Source organism: Ciona robusta, chromosome 11 (assembly GCF_009617815.1).
Source record: "Ciona robusta chromosome 11, ASM961781v2".
Taxonomy (NCBI): Eukaryota; Metazoa; Chordata; class Ascidiacea; order Phlebobranchia; family Cionidae; genus Ciona; species Ciona robusta.
This window is the reverse complement of record NC_143245.1, coordinates 2163683-2190451: the sequence shown is the minus strand read 5'-3', so window position 1 is coordinate 2190451 and position 26769 is coordinate 2163683. Positions and strand designations below refer to the sequence as shown.

The 26769-nt window shown below is 35.4% G+C and overlaps 5 protein-coding genes across 19 annotated transcripts; 2 read left to right on the top strand and 3 right to left on the bottom strand.

The window, feature by feature from the left end:
* Nucleotides 1-28: 28 nt before the first annotated feature.
* On the bottom strand, nt 29-26398 carry LOC149727759 (alpha-(1,6)-fucosyltransferase-like). 5 transcript variants are annotated; one of them, XM_089888144.1, is made up of 10 exons: nt 26378-26398; nt 4248-4385; nt 4119-4168; nt 3657-3846; nt 2591-2699; nt 2039-2276; nt 1678-1933; nt 1285-1464; nt 880-1027; nt 29-649 (listed from the first exon to the last, which is right to left on the bottom strand). In XM_089888144.1, exons 2-10 carry the CDS (start codon nt 4346-4348, stop codon nt 239-241), a joined length of 1683 nt encoding a protein of 560 aa, XP_089744270.1. In that variant the 5' UTR covers nt 4349-4385; nt 26378-26398; the 3' UTR covers nt 29-238. The 5 variants fall into 5 exon arrangements, with proteins under 5 accessions (XP_089744270.1, XP_089744272.1, XP_089744271.1 ...); XM_089888146.1 differs by lacking the exons at nt 4248-4385; nt 26378-26398 and adding an exon at nt 4598-4689; XM_089888145.1 differs by lacking the exons at nt 4248-4385; nt 26378-26398 and adding an exon at nt 4562-4679.
* LOC149727763 (G protein-coupled receptor GRL101-like) lies at nt 5075-9966 on the bottom strand. Its single transcript, XM_089888148.1, has one exon. It carries the CDS (start codon nt 7350-7352, stop codon nt 5781-5783), a length of 1572 nt encoding a protein of 523 aa, XP_089744274.1. The 5' UTR covers nt 7353-9966; the 3' UTR covers nt 5075-5780.
* Nucleotides 11681-17004, top strand: LOC149727762 (uncharacterized). 2 transcript variants are annotated; one of them, XM_089888142.1, is made up of 7 exons: nt 11681-11972; nt 12411-12600; nt 14193-14315; nt 14693-14844; nt 15257-15518; nt 15780-15851; nt 16161-17004. In XM_089888142.1, the coding sequence occupies exons 1-7, from the start codon at nt 11745-11747 to the stop codon at nt 16826-16828; spliced, it is 1695 nt and encodes a 564-aa protein (XP_089744268.1). In that variant the 5' UTR covers nt 11681-11744; the 3' UTR covers nt 16829-17004. The 2 variants fall into 2 exon arrangements, with proteins under 2 accessions (XP_089744268.1, XP_089744267.1); XM_089888141.1 differs by having other exon boundaries at nt 11682-11972; nt 15254-15518.
* Nucleotides 17433-19661, bottom strand: LOC149727761 (uncharacterized). The gene is made up of 7 exons (XM_089888187.1): nt 19457-19661; nt 19320-19372; nt 18600-18752; nt 18118-18201; nt 18026-18061; nt 17681-17780; nt 17433-17599 (listed from the first exon to the last, which is right to left on the bottom strand). The coding sequence occupies exons 1-7, from the start codon at nt 19600-19602 to the stop codon at nt 17512-17514; spliced, it is 660 nt and encodes a 219-aa protein (XP_089744313.1). The 5' UTR covers nt 19603-19661; the 3' UTR covers nt 17433-17511.
* On the top strand, nt 20654-25437 carry LOC149727760 (CBY1-interacting BAR domain-containing protein 1-A-like). 10 transcript variants are annotated; one of them, XM_089888179.1, is made up of 10 exons: nt 20654-20855; nt 21453-21585; nt 21763-21864; nt 22190-22258; nt 22587-22688; nt 22981-23091; nt 23529-23642; nt 24155-24306; nt 24753-24858; nt 25150-25437. In XM_089888179.1, exons 1-10 carry the CDS (start codon nt 20812-20814, stop codon nt 25207-25209), a joined length of 993 nt encoding a protein of 330 aa, XP_089744305.1. In that variant the 5' UTR covers nt 20654-20811; the 3' UTR covers nt 25210-25437. The 10 variants fall into 10 exon arrangements, with proteins under 10 accessions (XP_089744305.1, XP_089744297.1, XP_089744302.1 ...); XM_089888171.1 differs by having other exon boundaries at nt 24753-24862; nt 25154-25437; XM_089888176.1 differs by lacking the exon at nt 20654-20855 and adding an exon at nt 20862-20998 and having other exon boundaries at nt 24753-24862; nt 25154-25437.
* Nucleotides 26399-26769: the final 371 nt, after the last annotated feature.

The window sequence follows — 26769 nt, the reverse complement described above, 5'->3', positions numbered from 1 at the left end:
TTATGACGTAATAGATACCAGGCACCGGTTGGCAATGTAGCAGAACGCAACACCGCGCAGGGCGATTGCCGCACTCGAATATGGAAGTTTATTGAATGTCAAATTAAAAATCGAAATGCAAACATTAAATAAGTCACGTGAGCGGTAATATACAGTGATACTTAAAGAATTTAATATTTAATGTGAAATCATATGACGTCACATTGAAAACACAATCATATATTGTTCTTTCGTATTGTTACAAACTTGTATTCTCGATAACTGGATAAGGGGCTGGTTCGATTATTTGTTTCACCTTAAACTTGGGGTAAAGACCCCACCGACCGCTCCTAATGTTCACCCCACCTCTCATGTAGTTGTTGTTTAGTTCTGGCCACGCATCAATTATATCACCTTTTCGTAATTCCACCTCGCACCCTTGCTTGAGAATATTTTCCAATTGCAATCTCTCTCTCACATATTTTGGGAACTGGTTGGGAGGTAGAGGTTCGAACTCAGGGGGGCAAGGGTTTTCAGCGTGGTGGTCATTTAAAACTAAATGTCTCTCCGGAAACTGGCCATAATATCTGAACGAGTGGTCAATTGTGATGGCAGCATTACTTGTATCATAGTCGCGTGTCTGCATCAGTTCGTGCACAAGTCTTCCAACCTGAACGAAAATGTGGATTTGTTTATATTTTTTTTTAGTAACGCGCATATTGATCGTCGCGTTTCGCCTTAAGTCGTGTTTATTAAATGCCACTACAGCGCCGTTTTCAAATAATCAGATTTGCATTGATTCAGCCTTAGATTTTGTCAACAAATCTCTCGCTCTATTTTTTTATGCCAGAATCCAACAAATATTAATTCCATCACATTCATAATAACCAATTTACTTACGTTTGAAGACATTGTGCCAACAAAATAATCGCATTCGGCCATCAGAAAAACGTCTTGTAGAATACCTTCCAAACCAGATCCGCTGAAACGTTTCGCAAGCGCAACAACAGCGTTCTTCTGTATCTGCACAATCCTGTATTTTGGGTAGCTGCAATATAATGTTAAGTAAAGATATCTTTAATATCGTATAGTGCTTTCGATACTATTTACTACATTAGGTTGTAAACTTAGGCATAACATATACTTCTGTAATGTTTGCCAACATTTTACACCACCATATACAGGGCCTACGATGGTTTGCTTGAGTTTGTGAGGTGTTTCGTTGTGTTTCTATATACCAACCAGATCTTATATCAGGATATAAAGGCCTACTGTTTTATTAACATTACGTGGCAGCAAACTTACGTAATCTTGAGTTGGGATCCGATCAATATGTCATCGGTTGCAAGAAATATTCTTCTGACGACAGTTTCGTTTGGATGTCGCATCTCGTAGGTGTCATACCAGTCTGATACCGCTGTCATGTAAGCGTCGTTCGCCATATATGATGCTTCTGATATTTTGTCAGATCTTCGAACGTGTACCCTGTGGTTTGAAGTTTTAAAAGTTGATAAATATATGAGAACCCAATTTTTTTACAGATTAGTCGATTTCAATGAAAAATGAGTGTCGTTTTAACCTCGTAACCTGGTATACAGGCCTAGTCTTTTTATGTACACAGGATTTTAACTTTCAGTTAACAGGTGACAATTTGTAAGGTTTTTTTCGTTGCTCTTGTTTTGCTTAGTTTATACCTACCCCACTATCGGATGCTGAAATTCTTCGCCTTTCGCTTCTTTGATTGAATCAGAGAGCCATTTTTGAGGTCGCATAAGATAAGATTGCAACTGTCCGATCCACCATAACATCGGATTGCCGTGAATCCGTTCTAAACTTGGAATTAAATCCTTTGGCACCGTCCAGGGAGCGAATGGCGTTTTTCTATCTTTGTGGTAAACGATAGACACCTTTACGATTGGTGCGTCTGAAGAACTTGGATGCTCGTCGTTTGGACCTTAAGCGTAAGATGGAATGTTAAAAAAGTTTCAAAATTTTGACGCCAAGAAAATGTCCCCTTTTCGCTGTAAATTTTATACCAGCGTAACATTTTATAACTTACTTTCCCATTCCGGGTAGTCATCAACGTTTCCCTCAGCTGTTAAACATGTTCTGCTTAGTGGAAGAAATATCTTGTCCATGTTTGGGTAAGCGAGGTTACTCATATTAGACATCATTACTCTTCCTGTACCGAGAGATATGAACAAGCAGATTGTATAATGATGTATGATGCAACCAAATCCGCATGCGGATTGAACATTACAATACAACTTCTTCGCTGTAGAGCATTTTGCAGGATTCTATAAATAAATATCACAAAAATTAAGACGAATAAATGTTTTAGGCCAGATCCATATACGAGAATAAATGCGATGGAATCCAAATCGCTTTTTCATCTGCTAATCTTAACCGCATGGTCCGCATTCATGTTGTATGTCTTGACAAGAAGTTCTAAATGTGTGCCCTGCATAGTTAACTACTACACGATGTTCAATGAAGTGGTGAGCTGATGCCTCGCGTACCCATTTAGGATGCCTATTCATTACGTTTATATAACTAAAGGTGTTCATAGGGATACAGTCTTTAAATAATAAAGGTCCTATCAACACTTTACCTGGTTGAGATCAATTCTTCTTGCCACAGTCTTCCTTAGTTTCTTGAATAATTCTCCATCCTCTTGCTTTGTTAGCTCTTTTAACTCTTCGATTTCGGCGGTCAGGGCACTGAAAATACAAACGTTATGAATGAATGAATGAATGTAACTTACTTTATCCTCGCGTGGCCGGAAAACGACAGTCGTTATCACACGGGTTTAACACCTCGTGCCAGCTTACGAGTTACCATGTATGTTACTTTGTGGGTGATTATTTTTTTGGGAATTTTTTTTATTTTTTTTTTATGTATGGCTGATAATTTGGACAACCCATTAGTGACCACTGGGTTGGAGCAATTGTCGTTAAGTGTCTTGCCCAAGGACACATACGCCCACAATGGTAGCAGCGACGAGCCTTGAACCCATTACCTAATGGTTACAGGCAGGCGCGCTAACCACTACGCCACGGCGCCTAAAAGTCTTCTCAATATTGTATCATTGTACAGGTTGTTTAAGGTAATAAACTTATAACTTACAGCAAATACCATCATTTTTTAATTTTTTCCGAATACGAGAACTAAAATCGTCCGGCGCCGTGGTAAAGTGGTTATAGCGCGCCTGCCTGTAACCCAGAGGTAATGGATTTAAGGCTCGTTTTGCTACCATTGTGGGCGTCCTTGGACAAAGACGGCAATTGTTCCAACCAAGTGTTTGCTAATGGGTTGTCCAAATTATCAGCTATACATAAAAAAAAAACTAAAAAAATAATCACTAACAGTAATATAGCCTATACGTGTTTACTCGTAAGCTGGTACGAGGTGTATTACTATACCCGTGTTATAACGTCTGACGTTTTGCGGCGACGCGAGAATAAAGTAAGTTACATTACATACAAAATAAAATCTAATAAGCCAAGGAATTAGCCGTAACGGCAGTCGTTAAAGCACGCTATGGACCAAACACTACTATAGAGTATCAGTTACAAAGCATTGTTCGAAATGATATGCGCTATGCATGCCATGCTTATAGCTACAATGCACCTCTGTGTTGCCACTGAAAAATGACAATAACTTATACTTGTTCTTACCTTTTCAGTGGAAAAAACTGTTTAATCATTTTAATCACGAGAGGTTGCGCCTTTGGTGATTCTTGGTAAATTTTAATGAGCTGATGTCTGACCATTGCTTGAATCTGTTCTACATCCGACATAGCGTTTCTTATATGTTGCCTTTCTTGTAAATCGAATGATTCCCCAGCATCATTATTGTGGAACCAACCTGTATGGTTACGGACGGTTACATCGGCTTATGTATTGACGATGATAGTTATTGTTAAGTGCTAGAACATAGTCCTTAATAAACTTTACGAATATAGTGGTTCGTAACCGGTAACTGCAAACCCTGGTAAACAATTTAAAATGTTTGAGGGTCAATTTTAAATTTTATATTTTAAACAGACACTATAACTTTGTTTGCAAGTATAGGCGTAATGACATATAAAGTGTAATAATTGGTAAGAGATCACCTGGTTAGATCACCCGGTGACTTACGTTCTGTCTTTGTGAACTTGCCTTCAACGATTACTCGGCTTTTACGAGACCTGTAACATTTTATCATGCTTAGCTCATAGTAAACATATTTGTATATAAAACTGTGGATGATTTGGTTGTTGTACTCACGTGATTTGGAACATGTAAAAAAACGTGCAGCAAGCTATTGAAAACGTCACAATGAAAGTGCGCCACCTTAAGTCCATGTGTAAAAATTGCCTTAAACGCATTGCAGCGGTAGAGTTTACTATTATCTAAGAAAGCGCTATCGATAAACAAGAAATATGATCATTCTTCACTCTTTTTTTAAGTGTTACTCTCTCAGTACTGACGTTACACCATTTGCTTGTTATGCGATTTATTATTGTGTTCTAGTTTCTGTATAAAATATGAACCTTTCATTGCTCGTGTAGCGCATGCAATAACTTGAGTGAAAGAAATACCTCGTGGCTATTTATTGCCCTACTTGTTTCATCTACCTTTTTCGAAGCTTAGCACCCGTTGATTACATAACAATACCAACAACAATCAAAGAGTTGCTGACTAAAAGCTTGGAAAACATGGTTCAAGAAATTGAAGAGTGGTCACAAAACAATCGTTCCGTGGCGCGATTAAAGTGCCGTTGGCGATCGGCGACTGCCGCCCAAATCATCACGACGTGCCCGCGAGGCATTGTGGCATAGAGGTTTTTAATTTTTATGCAAATCCAAAAATCTGTGTTTTAATGTGCAAAAGCGAAACTATATATTTTAAGCTTTAAAGCTTGGACCCTTACAGGAATAAATGTATATTATTTCGACCAGTACGAAATCTACCTTATCTTTATTTTGCTGGTGTATTGAGTTCATATAAACCAATCATACGTTTTTAGACACTATTTATTGTTACAAAAAAATTCATGCAGAAAGCCAAATCCAAAGTTACCCTCAATTAGGTAGAAACAAGCAATCATGACACACGGCGACATAGTTTTCTTTAATGACGGTCAGCACAACAATCAATAATATTACGACAACTACATGTTAGGCTACTATTAATTGGTTGTTTATATTTTAATATGCGTCTACATATCACGTGTTACATGCAAAGACAGGTTACATGTGACAAAAAATATGTTGCTCATAACAAATTTTGAATACATTAACTGACATTATGGTGGCCATCAGTCGTGAAGTTTGGCGACTGGTAAATGAGACCAACAAAACATTGTGGTTAATTGATTAGCGAACGCAGTTTTCTAAAGCCAGTGACTCCGCACTCGCCCGGAAGCGCAATATAATAAACAGTACCTGATTTTAACGGTTATATTTAAAACAAGGATTTTACCAATGGGGATAGGGAAAGAAGGGACATAATTCCATATACTGTTTTTTCGTCACATTTGGTATTGAACCAAGAATATTTACAGACTTTTATAATCGTCACGAGTCACGACTCTCAACAAACTTTGTCAATTTAAAAACGTGCTATATACATGGCCACCTCTATAACTATAGAGGGCGCCATAGCTATATACAATGCTATATAATGTACAAAAAGTTAACTCGGGAAATAAAGTTTTGAAATGGCCCATACGGAAACATTACTGCAAACAATGTTAGGGTCCGTATCTTAACTTTTTGTTAAGACATGTATTTTATTTAATTTCCATTTGTTAGAATTTTAAAGATGATTTCCGTCCAATGCTTCACTGGCTGAGCTTCCTTTAGTGGAATAAATTCGACGAACACGTGACCGAACATCTCTCCAGTAAGATGTCGAGTATACGAATGGATTGATAGAGCTATTTATTGGAATAGCAACGAATGTGTAAGCGGAAAATATCTTCGTCCAACCTTTAGTATACTCCTGGTAATCGCATCCACTTTGTTCGATCAAACTTGTCTCTATAACGTAATAAACAGATAGACAACATAAAGGAACCCATGACAGGAAGTCGGTTACAATGATAACCATTATTCGTCGCTGTAACGAGAAATTGTCTTGTTCTCGTTTATTCCGCCGTGAAGATTCGTCACAGTTTTTATTGTTTCCAAATAAGCAAATGGCTTGTCTATATGAGAACGACGTTGTGGCATGTTTCCAAATTACGATATAAGCAATAGCTATGTAGAAAAACAAGATCAGGTTGTACGTTATGATTGCCATGGTCACTGGCATTGATCTGCTGCTAAATGGAACAAAATATCTTGACATACAAACGCTCTGTTCGTTGTAAAACCCAAAATAACTGAAACTGCTGTCAGTGGAAATGATTCCAAGACGTTGTCCGACATAAATCATCTCGGTCCACGTCGGGCTTGGCGGTAAACTTATGACGTCACGAACGACATCACCACAGTTAGCTTGTGCGAATTCAGTGGCCTGTTTTAATGTTTGAAAAAGGGAAGTGTAATGAATATCCGATTTCTCTGGGCATTGGACAAAGTAGGGTTGAACGTAATTGTTGAACACTGTGTGTATTGGTTCAATGTTAAGTAATGGTAAGACGGAGAGAAAGGTCCAGCTCGTCCAAGTTATTACTGTGGTAATTATAGCGCATTTAAACTGAGGATTTCGGGACTGGAATGGACACAAAATGCTTCGAAGCCTGTATGTTGTTATGATTGCGAGCAAGGTGACAGATACCTGACAAGATACGAATGAAACTACACCCATTACGAAACACCACCGGTTTGAAAGCCACTTATATCTTTCGTCCAGATTGTACTGATATTGATAATAATGGTGAGCAATTGCAAACAATGTCAGATAAAACCCCATTAAAAGATCAGCAAACGCAAGGTTTGTCACCAACCAAACGTGGATCTTTTCATTTTCAGTGAACGATCGAAACTTTTTAGCAAACTTTCGGAAGCAATTGTAGATCACCATCATGTTGCCGACCACCGCAGTGATAGCGAGAATCCATATTAATATAAAGGTAAGAGGTTGGTAACCAACCGAGTGAAACGAAACATCATCGGTTGATTCTAACGTGTGTTCTTGACAATCATCTGGTGGTTGACATTGATCTCCGTAAAACGCGAACGCTCGTAACGTTTCATTTTGTTTAAACCATTTTGTGCAAACAAACGAAGGTCTCGTAACCGCTACATTTAAGCTTTGAAATTCAGATTGGATGACGTCACAATCAATAGAAGGTTTAGCGATAAACTCGATAGGGATGACGTCATGTTTCACGCTTCTATTAACATAACTCACATTCCCACTAATTAAACACAACATGTCCATTCTAATTTGATAAATCTATTAATAAAAACATATGGAGTTTGGTTAATTAGTTATGATCGGTATACTGAACGCTGTTGTTGTTTAAGTAGCATTTAGTAAAATCCCATAAAAGACGGGTAGTCAATTACGGTCTTTATACAATGATGAAGAATCAAAACATTCATATAGTACAATGGGGGAAGATGGGACACTTAAACACATATTGCCAAATATTTCCAAAGTCAAAATAGATGACAGTTTTTGGGTAATACCACGAATTAGTACTATCATTCCTTTATTAATTGACACCAATTTAATAAAATATAATAAAACACACGAGGAGTTATTTAGCGATCCGCACAACAGGTGAAATTTTACAAATTTGAAAACACACAGGATAAGATGAGACAGTTTAAAACCATTGTTAATTTTGATTATTAAGTGTATTTATAAATAGGAATACACGTAAATAACACGAAATAATACTGTACACTTTGAAAATTAGGTCAAAGCATTCCTTTTCTTGCCCTACTGATATAGTTTTTAAACATGTTACCTATACATTATATTATTGCATAACAATTGGTATTGTTTGAACGACAATGGGTAATGTTCGAACATAAATGAATAAATATTGTATCCTACAAATGTATAAGAACTTGTAATAACGGAAAATTGATAATAACTATTGATAAGTTTTTATTTTTGCTACAAATTGGGTATTACTACCATGTTTTTGGCACAAGCCACTTCTTATAAATTATCACCGAAAGCAAATGACTAAATTTCGAAGATTATTTAAAATATCATCTTTTTATCATATATATCAGTATATTATAGTTGAAAACCCCCTGAGGTATAAATTACTAAATTAAAAGCAAATCTTTCAAAGTTTGGCAATGAAAACATACAAAACTACAATGTGGGGGAAGATGGGACTCTAAATTGAAATGTATTTACATTAGCAGTATTCTGCAACTTGTAGTTAACCTACCGAATTTAACAGGCTGTGCTAATTTATAGTTGAAAACCCCCTGAGGTATAAATTACTAAATTAAAAGCAAATCTTTCAAAGTTTGGCAATGAAAACATACAAAACTACAATGTGGGGGAAGATGGGACTCTAAATTGAAATGTATTTACATTAGCAGTATTCTGCAACTTGTAGTTAACCTACCGAATTTAACAGGCTGTGCTAATTTCTTTGCCATGGGGTCCTACTAAAACACGCCCGGCGGGGCCCGGTGGAAAAAAATATACTAAAACACGCCCGGTGCGGGGCCCGGTGGGACCCGGTGAGGACCCGGTAGAACCGGTCATACTAAAACACGCCCGGTGGGGGGCCCGGTGAGTATTTCGTGTAAATGGAGCTTTCCCTATGCAAGACCCACCAAAATGTGTGTGTGAAACAGAACATGTGAAAGTATTAGAAGATATTGTCCGTCTTCAAAGCATAAAGCGGACAATTTTCGGTGATAGAAATTACATTCTTGCTTCGCACGTCACCGCAGTAACAAAATGTGCATGGGAAATGAAACATGATGATGAAAATGGACACGTAATTCGCAAGTTCTTTAATTATCGCTCTGGTAAAATAGAAACAAACGTGAGATCACGCGACTGAGGGCTTATATTTCTACTTAAAGCTCGACAACGTGTCCGAATACGGAAAAGCCGAACACGGTAACTAAAAGACCCATCATGTCTAATATTTACATATTATGTTTTAAAAGTTACATTGTTCGTTTTTCAAAGTTTTTAATATTAAAACTCCAATTTTAATAATAAAACTTCGATCAAATATAAGTGTATGTATAGTACTGTGGCGTAAGGTAGGACACTTTTAGCACCTATAGTATAGGGTGGGGGAAGATGGGACACCTCTTCATTCTGTTTTCTCGTCCGTTTTGATAGTAAATAAAGAACATTCAAAGAATTATAAAACCGTATTCTCGCGACTTCCATAGACTGTTGCTAACTGTTTAAAACACGAACAGAAAATTTGGATATATATGGTAAAGGTGTCCCGTCTTCCCCCGTCTTACTATAATATTTAAATATCCTGATCGTGTTTTAAACAATGAACAACAGTCTAAAAAACAATTAACAACATAGTCGTGAGGACATGGTTTTATAATTCTTTGAATGTTCTTTGCTTACTACCAAATGGGACGAGAAATAGAATGAAAAGGTGTCCCATCCTACCCCACCCCCATTAACAAAAATCAACGAATAAACCTTTGCTAAAAATACAGTTCATTATGTAAGTGTACAACGAAACAAACTTCGTACATCCATAATCAAAGTTAATTTTCAAAAACCTCAACTCGGGGGTCTCATTAGGCTAAAAATCTGTACACACATCACATTTTGGTGGATCTTGCATAGGGAAAGCTCCCACTGCACGAAGTACTCACCGGGCGTGTTTTAGTATGATTCGTACCACCGGGCCCCGCACCGGGCGTGTTTTAGTATATTTTTTCCACCGGGCCCCGCCGGGTGTGTTTTAGTAGGACCGTTGCCATGTAACCTTCATATATATAACGTTAAACCGATATTTTTTTAATTTTTTATCTCAAATTAAAGTCATATTGACCCCTGCCTATTTTCTTCATGCTTATATCTAAGTGTTTTTTACAAAACTAAACCTAGTTTTGTAGTTTTATGAGACAAAATCAAACTGTACGAAATATTCAAGGTTGTTTTATGAAGCTATGAAGCTATAAAACTAGTTTAATCGTTTGCACGCGCAAACTAAAAAAAATCATAGGCTTTACTATGATTTAGCGAGCATTAAAAAATAGCACCTTACTATTTCGCGTTTTTTTACCTGTTAAAAGTATACTGTTTCTATTTTACATCTTTTTTTTAATATTTAAAAACAGTAATCAGCTTTGACAGGCGTTTTATAAAGTCGTGATAATATTGTCGAATAATTCTGTAACCCTATATTCCTGATTATCATCAAATGGGGGTCCGTAAAAAGAAAATTAAAAAAAAGTCTCGTCTGACAAAGAGTCCTATCTTCCCCCACCCTACTATCATAATTATTGGATAAAACATATAGTTGTTACACTCAGCAAATAGATAGATATACTGAACATAAATCGCAGTGTGTTTTCCATGTACGTCCTCCAAATGTAACTATATAATTTGATGACACAAAAATTAAACTTTCCTTGGTTACCTTAAAACTCTAACTTTCCTGCTTGTATCATAACTAAGCTTCCTCCGATAATTTCATAGAGGAGTCAAATTTATCGAACAGAAAACAAAGAAACTACTCTGAATAAAAAAAAAACGCCCGAAGATACCACTGAACACCAAGTATACCAACCTGTACTAAATGACTATAATAGACCTTTGAATATTATATTGAACGTAAGATGCTGAATGTAAAACCATTCCTTCTCAACTGGTAATTGTACACTCGACAGTTTGCTTTAAGTACAACTCTTCACCGTCCGTATTAAATAATATAAAGTCGACCTTTTGCTTAGTGTTGCTTTATTCTCAAGGGATACTGTTTCACACAAATAGAGACTGTAAAACTTGTTCATGCAATTGGGATAAATAGCGTGAAATTGGAATTTCACCCCCGAGAATAGTAAGCCAGCTCACCGATGTCATATTTTTTCTTATATAACTTTGATTAGTATTCACAGATCAATTCAAGAATTTCTGATTTATGGACAATGAAAATCATTGAAACGAATGTCATATCTGGTGATCTGCATAATTGAACCGTTCATGCAACTGAACAAGGAGAGTCCGTATGCATAAACACGTTAATAGTTACATCCGTGGTAACTCGTAAGCGGGCGTTTGAGTTTATAAAACAGAACATGAGGTCACGAAAATAGACATGGTTGTATACTGACATAGGGAAACAGATTTTGTTGTTTAATTAATGAAGTTAGCATCATTTAATTTACCGCAGGATTTTCAGTTGCGTAGTCGAACCTTCAATATCGGTACAGATCCCCAAACAAAATGCTTTTTTATGATGTCTATCGAGCCCATGCGTTTGAATCGTTGTAAGAATACAGCTGGCACTGTTTAGGTTTTTTACCCTGTTTAGTTGCTCAGAAATTTCCACTTTGTAAAAATTCCCCTTAGACGTTATAAATATCAAACATCGACGAAACTGAACATTCAAATGAGTAAATCTGTCTACCAGAAATTGTTTCTAACGCTTTAATATCAAGTTTAATATAAAATGGACCCGATTCTTTCAGATATCGCCCAAAGCATGTAATTTATAGTTTCCTCGATCTTAGCTTTATAACTGTAAATATCTGAAATAGTCTACTATTTAATGTCAAACTCAAAATGTAAAGTATAAATATTAATCTGAATTGTTGTTTTTAGATTGAAATTTAGAGAAACAGACCAAGAGTAAAGTAACCATTCATGTTTAAACTCAAAATGTACTCTCCTTATTCAATGTGTGAAAGTTTTAGTTCTGATCGATTAAAAAACTCAGATAATCTTCAATTTAAACCTTGGCTGATCGAACAAATATCCAGTGGCAATTATCCTGGGTTGGAATGGATTGATTCCGAACAACAACGAGTGTTTAAACTTCCATGGACAAAGAAAAACTATCCTGGGTGGGAAGACCATCATAAAATATTCAAAGTGAGTTTGTTTATTTTTTAATGTAACATATTGAACAATAATAAAGCTATTTAATGACATTTGGAAGGTATTAAGCAAGATATTAAGCAGTTTTGACCTTTTTTAATGCTTTAAAACTTTCATAATAATTTGTTTTGAGGTTCACTTCAAGATTATTTAACAAATAACAGACATTTAACCAAGCCCCTTAGTGTCTACAGTAGAAACAAAACCACTTTTCACATCAAAATGTACATATATATTTATTCTTTGGGTGATCTAGTGAGGTCTTTTTTGTAGAACACTGACCAAGGGTGTTGGAGTATTGGGCCAACTTTAATCCAAATTCCAGGTTCCAAGACATGTTGGACCTAAATCTTAAGTTTCATGGGCATGCCATGCTATAGAATAAAAACAAACTAATGTATTCGCATGTTTACAATGGCTTCACAATCCCAGGCTTGGGCAGAGCATCGCTCGTTCATTCGTAACCAAAAGCCACCAACTCAGCATGTAAGTCTTATGAAAAGTAATTTCCGGACGATTCTTCGAAAATGTCGCGATCTTGAAGAACAAACCAATCTCCATCAACTTGGTCTTCAAACTGGAAACTATAAAGTTTATAAAGTTCTTACTCCTGAAGAAACTGGTAATTAATATACATATATATAGTATCATTGGCGTAGAGTTTTGCAATTGCGTGGGAGTGCGGCAAACACGCAAAGACAATTTAATTGGGATGTATCTTAACGCAATAGTTAAACCTTCTATGTGACAGGAATACTTATCGCAATGTAACATCGTTTAATTTGCAAGTGTAATATCGCTCAATATTTTAGTTGTCTGGAATTTATTTACTTCGCCGGCTGCGTAACAAATCGTATAATGTTAACGTAACAAAAGTTACCTATTCGTGCAGTTCTGACGTAACAAACAGCTTTATTTTATCATAACTCTGGCATTTATACGGCAAGAGACATTCGCAATTGTGACGTAACATAAATAGCTATTTCGCAATAATAGGAAATGTGACGAATGCGTATTACATGAGCAATATAAACCAGTATTTCGACACGTGTATGTTTGGGAATTAATTGCAAACCAGGCATTCTTAAACCGCCACTAAGTTCCCGGTAATTTTAAAAGAGGAAGTTGGTTGTCGGTAGAAAAGAAAGTGTTGGTTGCTATAAACTGCGGTCGGTGTCTCGGTAATCGCCAATAAGTTTTATAGTATTATAATCTAGCTTTCGTTAATAATTTGTATGCTGACCAAACACAGTTTGAGAAGTATGGTACGTAAAACTGTGCTGTATTTATATCAGGAGAGCTGTTTTTTTATGCTTTGATTGGAAAAAAAAAACGAAACTAGATTGACATTTTTTAATTATCAAGACCGCGCGAGGAATCGTTGGTTATAGCCAAAAAAACACTGTCAGTGGGGCAACAGAAGAAAATTCGTTAAAATATAAGTAAAAAACTAAAACACCACTGCGAATTTAGTATTTTTAACACGATTTTAACATTGGTAAAACACATTGGTGTAAGCAAAACGCATGCGTCTACGATTTACGAAACTGCCAGATAAATTTAAATACGAATCAGTATTGGCCGTATTTTCTTTTTTTTTACATGCCTGACGCGCATTCGCAACTCGCAATCAAGTAAATTAAACATTGCTATTCTAAATACTCCCATATCCCATACTTATTACGCCATTGTCTTGTCCCGCACACGTAATAATGCTAGTTAATCCACGATTCCTTTGTTTCTGATTGGTCAATTAGAGAGGTGTAAAATGGGCGTGATTTGGGGCATATTTACAAACAATATGATGTTATGTTGTAATATTCATGTTTGCGCAAATATAAGTCAAATTTTAACACATTTCTTTACGAATTAGTCATCGTCGAAACATTTTACGCACGTGCAGTATTCGTGCATTTAACAGGAGTAGCGAATCCGTAAATTGGCAGGAGTGCGTCGCACGCCCGTACTCTACGCCAGTGTATAGTATTAATGAGTTAAACTTCTTATTTAACTGAATGGTGGTGATGTCTTCATTAATGGTAATACAAATGTACAAGATGTAAACTTATTTTTTTTGCTTCCCGGCAACCTAAAATTAATAGTTTTTGTGGTGTAAAAACCAGCCCAGAAATAGAATGCATATTACAACTTTAGTTGTAACTTATGATGCTGCTTCTCCTTTTAGTGAAAGTTGTTTAAGTTTAATATTTCCAGCTGTTAAGAAAGGTAGGACAAAAGGAAGACAACAAACAGTTCAACCTGATATAGAAGAGGAGTACGGAACAGATATTGTCGATGTAGAGATTTTGTCCGATGATATCTCAAATTGGATCCCAGGTTATTGGTTGTGCATGGTTTGTGACTGTTGATTGGTGGACTTTTGCTTTAGCAGTTACAAATCAAAATTATTAAGATGACTAAACCAACCTTTATCACTACTTTCACAAATATGGTTGATGAACTTTTTCCATTTTAAAAAAATGGTTTTCCATTTTTCAAAAATGAAACTTTTATTTGCATTAATGAAAATCGAAGAATGTGGAGAAAATGAATTGTGTTCTAAAATAGAAACCCCTTTTTTTTGTCGTTAAATTTTTTGGTGGGAAATTATTTTGTTTACAATGATAGATAAGGTTTGTTTACAGCTGAAAATATCGATTGATGGAAAATACTATTAACCCAGTTTCCATTTGTTTAACTGGTTTTCTTCACAGATGTACACACCATACCTGATAACTGGGGTGCTCACAAAATTTCCAATGCTTTAAACATGGGAGTTATTCAAAATGATCGATTGGGGGAAAAACGTGGGTCTTCCCCATCTGTGAGCGTGGAAGCCAAACGGAAATACCCCAGGTTAAGAGAGGTGAGCGTGTGAAAAGTAAATGTACTTTTTTATAACATAGATTATTAATCCTTGACCATGTTCAATGCTATTTGTATTCTTTGTAAAACACACTTGGTAACTCATAATCAGGCATGAGGTGTGTGAAAGAGAACATCTGTGTTTGAACAACTGTCGTTGCCTCATCACACAAGAAGAAGTTTCATATATTTTCAAACCACTTCTATGTTTGCCTCTATGACTTCGTGATTTTGCGAACCACTGGTTGAAAATATTAATATAGAATTTTGTATGCAACACATAACCTGGCATACAATGTGGGCTGTTGCATGGCCTAAAAAAAGCTAGTGGCTGCTTCATTGCATGTGTGTGTTCACAGCAAATCAAATTTACATTACACATCAGTTTAATTCGATATAAATCCACACAGCAGCAGCAAGAGGAAGAAGTAGTCACACCACAGGACAGCTTCACTTATCATTTTACTGCTCCCATTAATGGGAACAAAATTGTTGAGGATTTTATTCCAAAAGAAGTCGTCTTTCTTCCGGGAGCAACATTCTCCCAACCTGCTCCAGATGATGGTTTGATCCCGGTGGATGGGATGAAGGTCGAGGTTCATGAAGAGCAGTTGGAGGAGGACAAAGATGCAGATGGATTTAAAATGCTTCTTCATGCAGCGGAAATATCTGCAGGTATCTTTAAGATTTTGTTTGAAATTTTGATTCTCTTGGATTACAGGCGCCCTGTGTATCTGTCGCTGCTTAATTGTAAGGAGGTTCACTGGATTACATAATCTACATTTTAAAATTTGATTAGGAAATACTGTATTGTGTTTTAACTGAATTTATAGTAGACCATACCATAAATAAACTAAGTCGAGCATTTTAGCAAACACTTGTCTTAATTTAATGTAATGACTTGTTGGAAATATTTTAACTTTCATACATTCATAGGTCCAACCAGGGAGCTGCACAACAAAGGAAATCGAGATATTTATCATTTGCTGGATATTCTTGGAATTCCACGTAAGTTATGATGTTATAATTCTATTGTTACATCTCACACACCATTATGAATACATCACACACACCATTATGAATACATCACACACACCATTAAAAACATTACACACACCATTAAAAATAGCCAGAAGTGTCTATTGCAAAGCACTAATTTAAATGCAAATGTTCAATTAACTTTTAATACACTTGTGTCGAGTGCGTAAGACATACTAATATAGGTGCTTTATATTGGCAGTGAGGGAAAAATTAATGAAGGTTTCTATAGTCTTGTGTACAGCATAACTTGTATTTCACTTACAAAGTTTTTTTTAGGTGATGAATTACGTCAATATTCGTTGAGAGTCAAATACCAGCAACATGAAGTTCTTGAGCGTGACTTGATGGAGATGAATCTTGGTTACCGCATCCACTATGGTGATCCGGATCAACAATGTTACCTCATGAAGATTGATGAACCTCAGAGGAGCGAACTGATCGTTGATTTCGAAAGACCAGCAATATCCCTTCCACAAGTTAAAACTATCGGAGGAAAGGGGACCAATGGGTTCCAGAAAGTCCTAAAGAACACGGATGCGGGCCTTGTCTTCACACAGGATGAGGATCACAACTTATTCTGCAAGCGACTCTGCCAGAGCAGAGTCTTCGCTTTCTCGAGGTACGGGGAAGACAACGATGACAAACATCCGATCAAACTTGAACGGGAAGCAACTGTCCTTCTTTTCAACTTAAATCTCTTCATCACTGATTGGATAAACTGCCTCAAAACCTCCAGGAAGAGAGAAGCCATTGATCACTCCATCCACCTCAGTCTTGGGAAGAAACCAGAAACAAGAAGATGCAAAACTTTTATCGGATTAAAACTCATTCCTAAAGTTGCGGAGACTTTGCTTGCTTTGTTGACGACCGGTAATTCTGACTCTGTTGAAGTGAGTGTTGAAAACCAGCTTGATCAAGTATTGCGGTTGTTTGATATTGATTAGATCGCACAAGGTGTATAATTGAACATTATTGTGTTGCAACAATCACGGTTTAAAGAGAGGTTAATGATGTATTAACGAGTAAGTTTATGATCAATTTAGTTACATGTGTAAATAGTTTCAATTCCATACATGGTTTATTTACAGTGATTATGGGAATACATTGTAAAAACAAAGTATGTTGTTTCTATCTTTACATGTGCGGTAGTACAATAGTAGTTTGTAGTGAGATAACATTTATCAGTTTTTGAACAACTGACCTTGAGATTGCTATAAAATGACATACATGTTAACGTTAGATCTTATATAATGCGAAACTTCGTGTATGAATGCAACAAACAACACGCATACAACTATATTCATGTAACCCTGACTAATTCTCGCTGAATGACATTTAAACGTTGTTTTGAATCAAAACGAAGTCATTTTTTCTTCTGCGATCACAGCCATACACTTATGTCTTCATTATCATACACTATACTACAGTATATTCTACAGTTTAATCAGCTAGACTGTGGGCATAAGGCAAAACCATGGACCAAGTGCTCATTCTCTAAATGGCCAAACCGCAACTATTCTTAACTCTCTATACAGTTACAGAACAGAATGAAACACGTCAATCATTGTATTGAGTAAATAACAATTAAAATTCGATTAAATATCACACGCATTGTGAATAAAACAAACTACCACTTATTAACTTTATGCACTGTTGCGTGATAACATGTCTTTGTGACGTCATGCCAACAACAACCCCATCGACCGCATGTATCTCTGCGTGGGAAAATACGTCAGTTAGGTCAATATTTGTAACGTCATAATACACATTCTTGCGTCGTTTCCGACGAAACTTACTTTGATGACGTTCCGCAAGTGTTTGAAACCTTCGTTACGTCACAACGTTTACCATACACGTTTATCGGCTTCGAAGTCGAACCACCGATGTATTTACGACCTGCGATAATCGTTGCATTAGGACTAAACAATTGAAAAATGTTATACTTCATGGTTTTAGACAAAGTAACAATCAACGCCGCAGTGGTTAGGCTCTAACCTAGATGTTACGATTCCAAGGTTCGTCGCTGCTAACTTGGTGGTCGTATGTGTTTATAAAATTCAGAAAAAAACACGAATTGACATGGAATGTCGTTGTCGCAACAAATACGTTACATTTATATATATTGAAATAACGTCACTTACCTAATCCATCTCTGCGGAGTTTGTCCAAAAATGCAACTGTGACAAAACAATGGGTTACAAGATATTACGTCACTTTATAACGTTATACTTACACTTCGCGTCATTCTTGAAAAACTTTGAACCAAGAACACTCCCGAGAGCCAATTTTCCAACCCCACTGTTGTTGGAATCGCCGTCTGTAGAGTAAGTTAGGGAAAATGTTGTTTTGTTTACAGAAATGTGAATTTGACTCTTAGTTTATTTTAATTGTCTTGCGACAACCCACATCTGTTTAGAGCGGTCGCTCCTTGGGCCAAAATATTTCGATGCTCGATTTTGCTACCTTGTAGCAGACGTGTGTTTCGTTGTGCAAACACTTTACGCCAATTGCTCGTCAGTGGTTAATTACTAATTTGCCGTCACAATTGTACGCCATAAAAAACAGCTATCGCAAAACAAATATGACAACTTGCGGGCACGAGGTGTGTGAAATAAGGCAACATGTTCTGAGATAGAATTTGCCGATAAATAAAGGAAGTTTAGATTCATATTTTAAACCTTAAACATTTTGATCGAATTAGTGTTAGATACTGACCCGCTATCAAAGAAGCAATCGCCAAATTTTGATCGATTTGAGAGTTTCCTAACAACCCAAGAAGACCAAATGTTTTGTCATTATTAGTGGGTTGAGGGTTGCGACCAAATGTTGGTGACTTAGTGGGTTGATGACCAAACGATAATGTGTATTCTGTGGTAAGTATAATTATTAGTGTGGTGAACATGTTCCATTCACCTGGATATATAATTATACGATAACGTTGTTTTATTTATCTATCTATAGCAAAAATATCGTCAGAAAATTAAAAAAAAAACTACCACGCACTTTACATTTGATATATTTTTACGATTATGTTTTAAATCTTCAGTTTTTAAAAGCAAATAAATTGTCTATGTTATGACAGTTCGAGTTTTAGTTTCAAGCTGAATAGTTTTTACGTTACAATCACACTAATTATAACATACGTAGATTGACATATAGTAGGATGGGGGGAGATGGGACACCTTTTCATTCTATTTTCTCGTCCCATTTAGTAGTAAACAAAGAAAATTCGAAGAATTATGAAACCGTATCTTCACGACTCCCATAGACCATTGTTAATTGTTTAAACCACAATCAGGATATTTAGATATTCTGTGCTAAAAGTGTCCCATCTTCCCCGTCATACTATATATTTTTATTTGGTCTTTTGATTACAGTAGCAAAAGTCATATTTAATTAATAGAGTATGAAGATAAATTAATTAAACACAATTACCTTTTCTAAAACACTTCATGCTTCCGAACGCTTTAGTGTCGTAACAACAGCCCCTGTGTGACGTAATTGATTTCAATTTGTCAGTATCATTACGCAAAACAAAATAGAACGTCATTAATTATGACGTAATCACTTACCTTGTCTGACATTCTGATTGCCCGATGTTGGTGGGCCCACATCTCCTTCGAGTCATTGTCGAAACTTTGCATGATTTCTTTGGTGCTGCAGTTGCCACTGCTGCGCATGCGCACAAGATTACTACCACACATCGAAATGACGTCATTATGTTGCTGTTGACTTGTCTACGAAGAATGAAACATATCTCAGACCTGGCGCTCTGTCTTATATATATACCAACCAAGGTCTGATTTATTATGTGGACTGTAAAAATTAACGACCTACCCCGTAATTTGAATCATTCCGCCCCTGAGCTATATGTAGGCAAACTTACAACAAACGTGTGGTTTGAAGGTAGAGGTCAACAGGTCGTTTATCACTCTTTAACGGCTGTTAACTTACACGTAAACCTCGGACAAATTGTCTTTGTTTTAGAAAGATCTAAACTGGTTTTGCCTGTGTGAATTACAGTGCTTAGAGTACTGGAGCGGTTTGTTTGGTCATAATTAGCATTGTTCACCTGACCTTTAAACTGTGAGAAAAAAAATGCGTCACAGCTAGTCAATCGCACTAATTTTTGTGACCAGATTTAAATGTTTCCCTCATAATTTGTCATCCGTACACGGGAATTTCAGATTATAACTCAGGAATTCTCAGTAATATTTAAATCATATGCCTAAATGTTGCCTTAGAAGTTTAGAACCAGGTATACGACATCTGTATAACAAAGGCCAGCATAATATTTGCGTTGATAACGAACCTCTAATTTCAGATCGAACTTCTTGTCATGCACGTGATTTTCAGATAAATGGATGTAATTTATTTATACTCGCGTGGCAGGAGAACGACAGTCGTCAAAACACAGGTGTTCTATTGTATACACCTCGCGGGTTCGCTTATGAGTTACGACATATTTTTTATCGTATGGCTTATAGTTTAGACCTAAGTCCATAGAAGTCACTTTTCTATGGACTTTGGTTTAGACCAGGGTCCGTTTAGAAAACAAATAGGGTAGTAGGGGCTACTAGGTTGGAGCAGTTGTCGTACAGAGTCTTACCCGGGAGTACATGCAGAGCTCATTTTTACAGAACTCGTATTTACGGAATTCATTTTTGCTTGTGTTGTGGTTTAAACCAATCTTATCGCACCATTCCGGAAACCTTTTTGTTACCACTCCCCATTGGATAAAAATATCTTTTACTATTTCTATAGGCATAGAAACGGCCGGTTTCGCTGTAGCGTGGAATGTAACAATTTTGTTGTTTACAGTTCGAAATTAGAAATTTCCGTGATTTTGTTGCAATTTTCCGATTCAAATTCGTTTTGTTTTGAATTCAGAACGTTTTAACAATCTGTCAAACGTTCTTACGAAGCCATGAGTTTCAGTAAGACTCCCCAAACGCCAGAAGCAAGGGAACGGTGGGTATAACGATTTTATTTTAGACGGTCACTTAAAACTTACTTCGTTTTCTAAAAATAGGTGTGTTCTGTATAATATTGGCGTTAATTTGTTACTGTGACGTTGTTGTTTTGCAACTGTATACTACTGTGTACAAATAATGGTAAGAAAAATAAGTTGTATGTGGCAATTTTAGTTTACATTTTAGGGATATGGTTTGCAAAATGATTCAGTGTAAATTTCGAAAGAATGTATTGACACATGTGGTAATGTGCGCTTGTTTTTTATGTAATGTTATTGTATTGCAATGTTTTATATATACCTGTTTTTATGCAATGTTTTTATTTGAAGATAACAAAAACGTATGTTATGGTTTTAAGATCATTTGTTATCATTAGAAGTAGTTCTAGTTATATGAATGCAATATTTAGGAATAATTTAATTAGAATAAAGGTAAGCAATAGTTCTTTGGGGTTAGCGGTTATCTGAAGGAGTTTTTTTTCATTATTTATTTAAAAATAAATATCACTTTTGGGGGGAATACACAATAAATGCAATTTATGCAAACATTCTTACAAAAGTAACATCAATTAATAACATATTCTTTGTTCACCCAGAGAAGCACAATCAAAGTTTATTGAAGAAGCTGTACAAAAAGTTCAAAAGTACTTTGGGTTAATGTGTAATGAAATTGGGGGGATTTGCAGAAAGAATGGACGACTAAGGGATAAATATGATGACTTTGCAAAAGTGGGTTGTGTTTTTTTCATATACCTCTTCAATGCTGTGGAAATTTTGGGGAAGTGTCACTTATATCAATAGACTTTTAACTGAATTTTGGTGTATCTAAGCATTAGTTGCAATTTTTTTTAACATTTATGTGTCATCGTATAAACTTGCATTTTTATAACATTTTTATTCGACTAGACATGCATGGAATATGCAAACGTTGAACAAGGTCCATTAAAAACCAAACTTACCAATTTCTCTGAAAATATTTCTGCTATCCAAGATTATCGGCAAGCGCAGGTGAGTGGTTGTTTTTTAAACTATTTTAAACAAACACCAAAGGCTGTTAGGCTAACAAAGTTTTTTACTTGTTTTTTTGACCTGATTTTGATTTGTTTATTTTTTATGTTTGATAGGTTAAGTTATATTTTGTAAGTAGGTTTATGTTTGTAAAATAATAAACACACTTATCAGCCTGTAAGATGCAAGTAACCTTTGTAGTTGTAGTAGATTGTAGATATGTTTGAAAACTCTGTTTAACATTAATTTTTATACTTGGCCTAATAACACTTAAAGTTACATAGAACTTCTTACAAAGTTAAAATACGAAATTCCTATTCTCTAGATTGAAAGAATTGAAGGCAAAGTTTTGACCCCACTTACTACTTATGGGAGGGAATGTAAACACACACAGGTATCTGTGCTTATAAATACTTTCTGCAATATAGATGGTTATTTATTTTTATCAAACTAAATTATGATAAATAATTAAACATTGAATCGTATCTTTTTATTAAATAATTTAGTGAGGAAAACTTAGACATTTACCTTTAACCGAATTGAAGATAATATAAGGAAATTATTCTTTGATTGGTTAATATTTGTAATTGTAAATGTACGTTATTATGTTTTAATTTATTTCATGACTGTGGTCATGTGTCTCAAGCAAAAAGGAAAATTGTTCATATTTAAACCTATATGGACTCTTTCACCTCATATTACTTTAACATGTAACTTTACAGAACGACTTGAATACATCGTTTAAAGCGAGAAACCGTGAGTTGAAACAGCACCAACAAGTGGAGGCGTTAAGAAATAAATCTCCTCATGACCGGCACACCATCGTAAGATTTCTATGTTTATTCTCAAATGAAAAATTATAACACCCAAACGAGGTTGATAAAAATATTATATACATATAATAATATTATATACATATAATATTTTTATGCTGCTGATAATCCAAGGACATGTTGTTTAATAATATGTAATAAAATTGAAAAAAAAACACTGCAGAGTCTGTCACAGACCCATCAGTATAATGTATAGGGATTTTTTGAAAAAAAGTCTTTGTTTTCTGTGTTTTTAAAACTGGCTATTTATAGGATTTTATTTTACGTTATATGATATTTATAGACTCAAGCAGAAGCAGAGCTACAGCGCCGCACAGTGGACGTTGCACGAACAACACAAACTCTTGCTAATACCATCGATAAATTTGAAACGAAGAAAATTCAAGATTTAAAGGTTGGTCGGGTGTCTTGGTCATGTTAGTTTAAAAATACCTACTTACAAGTTTTGTTTAAAATATACAGGGCTATTCGAATTATGATAAGTGATAAAATAATTATGAGTTATAATTTATTTATTCTCACTTGGCAGGGCAACACAGTCATTATAACACAGATGTCTTGTTTCATAGACCTTTTTACAACATATCCACTTTTGGACGATTGTTTTTTTTTAATTTGAACAACTCATAACATAAGGAAGGAAACGCTGTGTACAACTGGCATTGATGGCCTGCCACAAAGATACTAATATACAACATTAGGACTAAACAAAGATTTGTTTGGATTTTGAGCCTAATCAGCATCATGATTATGTGACTTACAATATCAAGTGATTTGCATTCAAGAATGTTTTTGGTTTAAGAAAAATTCAACTTACTTTTATTTTTTTAGAAAATATTTTCTGAGTTTGTTAAAGTTGAAATGCTGTTTCATGCCAAAGCACTCGAGTTATACACCAACACATACAATGCATTGCAAACCATTGATGAGGAAGAACATATAGAGGTTTCTACTTTAGTTTACAATCTCCTTATGAACACATTTAATCTCAACAATAATCAATAACAGCTGTTCGATAATTTATGACATTTAGAATGATTTGTCAGGACTTCATTGTGCATTGCTTATATTTCAGTTATCTTAGTTTACATAGTTTATTAAATTTCAGATTATTATCCTGAAGTCAAGTTGTTTTTTTTAAGGTGCAAATTTGTATATGCCAACTGAAGTCATATTAAAAAAGGTTAAATACCTCTATTTAATATTTGGTTCAAAATACCCACACCATAATAATGTACAACACACATTTGATATTGCAAACCATACATATGCAACATAACATATGTATATTACGTATACATGCAATGGAGTAGCTTATGTAACTGCTAAGTTGGTGACATTGCATCAGTGAAACAGGTAATAATATGGGATATAATCCAAATAGCCTATGCTATGAAACCACAACACACATAATAACCACATGTTATAAATATTAATGTTTATTTTCTTTGCACCAGATGTTTCGCAACAATTTGAGACCTACTACTGCAATGAATGAGCGGTTAGATATTGCGCAATCTATTAATCCTGGTGCGAATGATAAGAACCGACCAGTGACAACCATGGAAAGAACCAGACTGACATTTCAAGATTCAAATCGACACGAAAGGTTCCCTTAGATAACAGTAGAATTACTTCATACATTTTGTTTTATATATAAGTAAGCATTTAATTTATACAAATATAAAATATAAAATATTAGGCATTTGAAAGCGGTTTTAAAGTTTGTTGACACCTGCCTATAGTTTTTATAAAGGAAAACATTCAAAACAATATAAAATGTTATAGAAGTTGTGAGTTTATTGTCGCACTGCTATTTTTGCTGGTTGCTATTTTATATAGGTAAAGTCCTACAGTTAGGTATCCCATGGGGACATGATATTTTTGGTTGAAATTTAGATCGGATTTCACCCATTATCCCAACACCCATACCGCGTATCAGGCTTGTGTATGTCGTTATACAAATAATGTCACTTGTATGAGCTGTCCTGCTGTTTTAATGCCATACAATTTGGTTGCTTACATAAATTTTTAAATGTTATCTTTATTTAACAGAGAGCAAGGGAGGAGTGAGGAGGAGGAGGAGGAGGAGGAGGAAAGTGAAGAGGAGGAGGAATATGACTCGGAGGAAAATGATGATGATGATTATGAAGATGAAGAGGTTGGTATCCAACGTTGCTTTTAACAAAAACAATGTTTGTAAATTGAATAAATGTAACTTTATTATCCTTGCTAACTGGGAAACAACATTTGTTATAACACAGGTTTTGTACTATATGCATTTCGTGCCTGCTTATGAATAAGATCATATATAACTTTGTGGGCAACTGATTTTTCATTAATTTTAATCTGACAGTTAGGGCAACCTATAAGGACCATTGGGTTCAAGCAAGAACCAGTAAATGTCTTGCCCCAAACTTTTATTAATGTATTAAGTCAAAGATTTGTTTAGGAAGAAGTGGAAGAATTGAAAACTCCCCAGCCACGCCGTGTTCGTACAAAACCGTGGTAGAACCAGAGTTTTATGTATATTGTATACACAGTTTTTTTTATTAAATGTAGTCACCACAGTCTTTACTATGAATAGTTTTCTAGAATTAAGTTCGAGCCCAAGCAACCTGTTGTACTTAGCACTGTTTCATATAATCATGGTTTTGTATTTTAATTAATTGCAACCTGTAGTTCATATAATGTATTAAGTGTTTTTGTAATGTGCAAAATAAAATATTCTATAATGTTCTGTTTTATTGTTTCTTTACGTTCCTCTCACGTCATGCCTTGACATATTTGTCTTAGATATTACAACACGTGGGTGATTTGCTTCAGGTCAATTTTACAAAATTTCCTAAAAGTTAAACTTGAACCTTGTTAGAGTAATAGGAGATATAAGTTTGAAGTTACAAATTATATTTGCAGCTTCATAGAAATCACGTTAAGAAACTTAACAATTTGGACGCCATTTTTGTTTGGGAATTTGGCAAGAAAGGTAGGTACTTTATCTTCTGTCCAAGAAAGAAACTAGCCCAGCCGGTTAATTTTGGTATGTACAAGCTAGCAGAATCATATTAACCCGCGCCGTGGCAAAGTGGTTAGCGCGTCTTCCCCCAACACGAAGGTAGAGAGCTCGATGCTGCCACCACTGTGGCCGTATGTGTCTTTAGCAAAACATTAATGGCAATTGATCCAACCCAGTGGTCACTCATAGGTTGTCTAAACTTCAAGTTGTCAGCAATACAAAAAGTATTCCCTCACAAAGTTACATACGTGGTAACTCGTAAGCGGGCACGAGGGGCATGAAAAAGAGCACTAGAATTATATTTTGGATATAGCATATTGTTTTGTGGAAAAAGATAAAACATATATATATATATATAAAGATTCTTTGTTTAGTACCAAATGCGAAGATAAAGGAGAATAAAAACTTCCATCATCTTACGCCAACATACTCTAGTGTTATAATTTATTTAATATATGACGTTTCGATACCCTGGTCGGTTTGTTATGTAACTTTGTGGGTGATTGCGCTTCTCCTCTTGTTTGTCATCGGACTCCTCGTCCTTACCGAAACCACTGTTGCTGCTGTTGGTTGCTGTCGTAATAATTAGAATCAAAGGCAACAAGATAACATATTGTGGAATAAAAGATATAAATATTTTGCCTGAATGGCACCGCAGGTCGCTTATTCAAATAGAATCATCGTAACGCAAGGTAACTTAATTATTAATTTAAAAAAAAAACGATAAACATAGCGTAATTTGGTTCTTTGAATATAGTAACGAAGACCAGATTAAATAAAACTGTAAATATCTTTTAAAACACGCTACGGGTATAAAAATTACTAAAGTAAAATAAAAGCGTGGCTGCCAAACTCACAAACTCAATAATTTAACCATCCTTATTTAGCTTGGATAAATAAGTTTTTTAATATTTATTTATTCTTTTGTTTATTCTTTACCGTTTCAGATAAGGCCGACTTCTATTTTGAGGGTTACCACTACGACGACTATTATTTCGACGATTACTACTACGACGACTACTATTACGACAATTAATGAGAAAATAAACAATACAG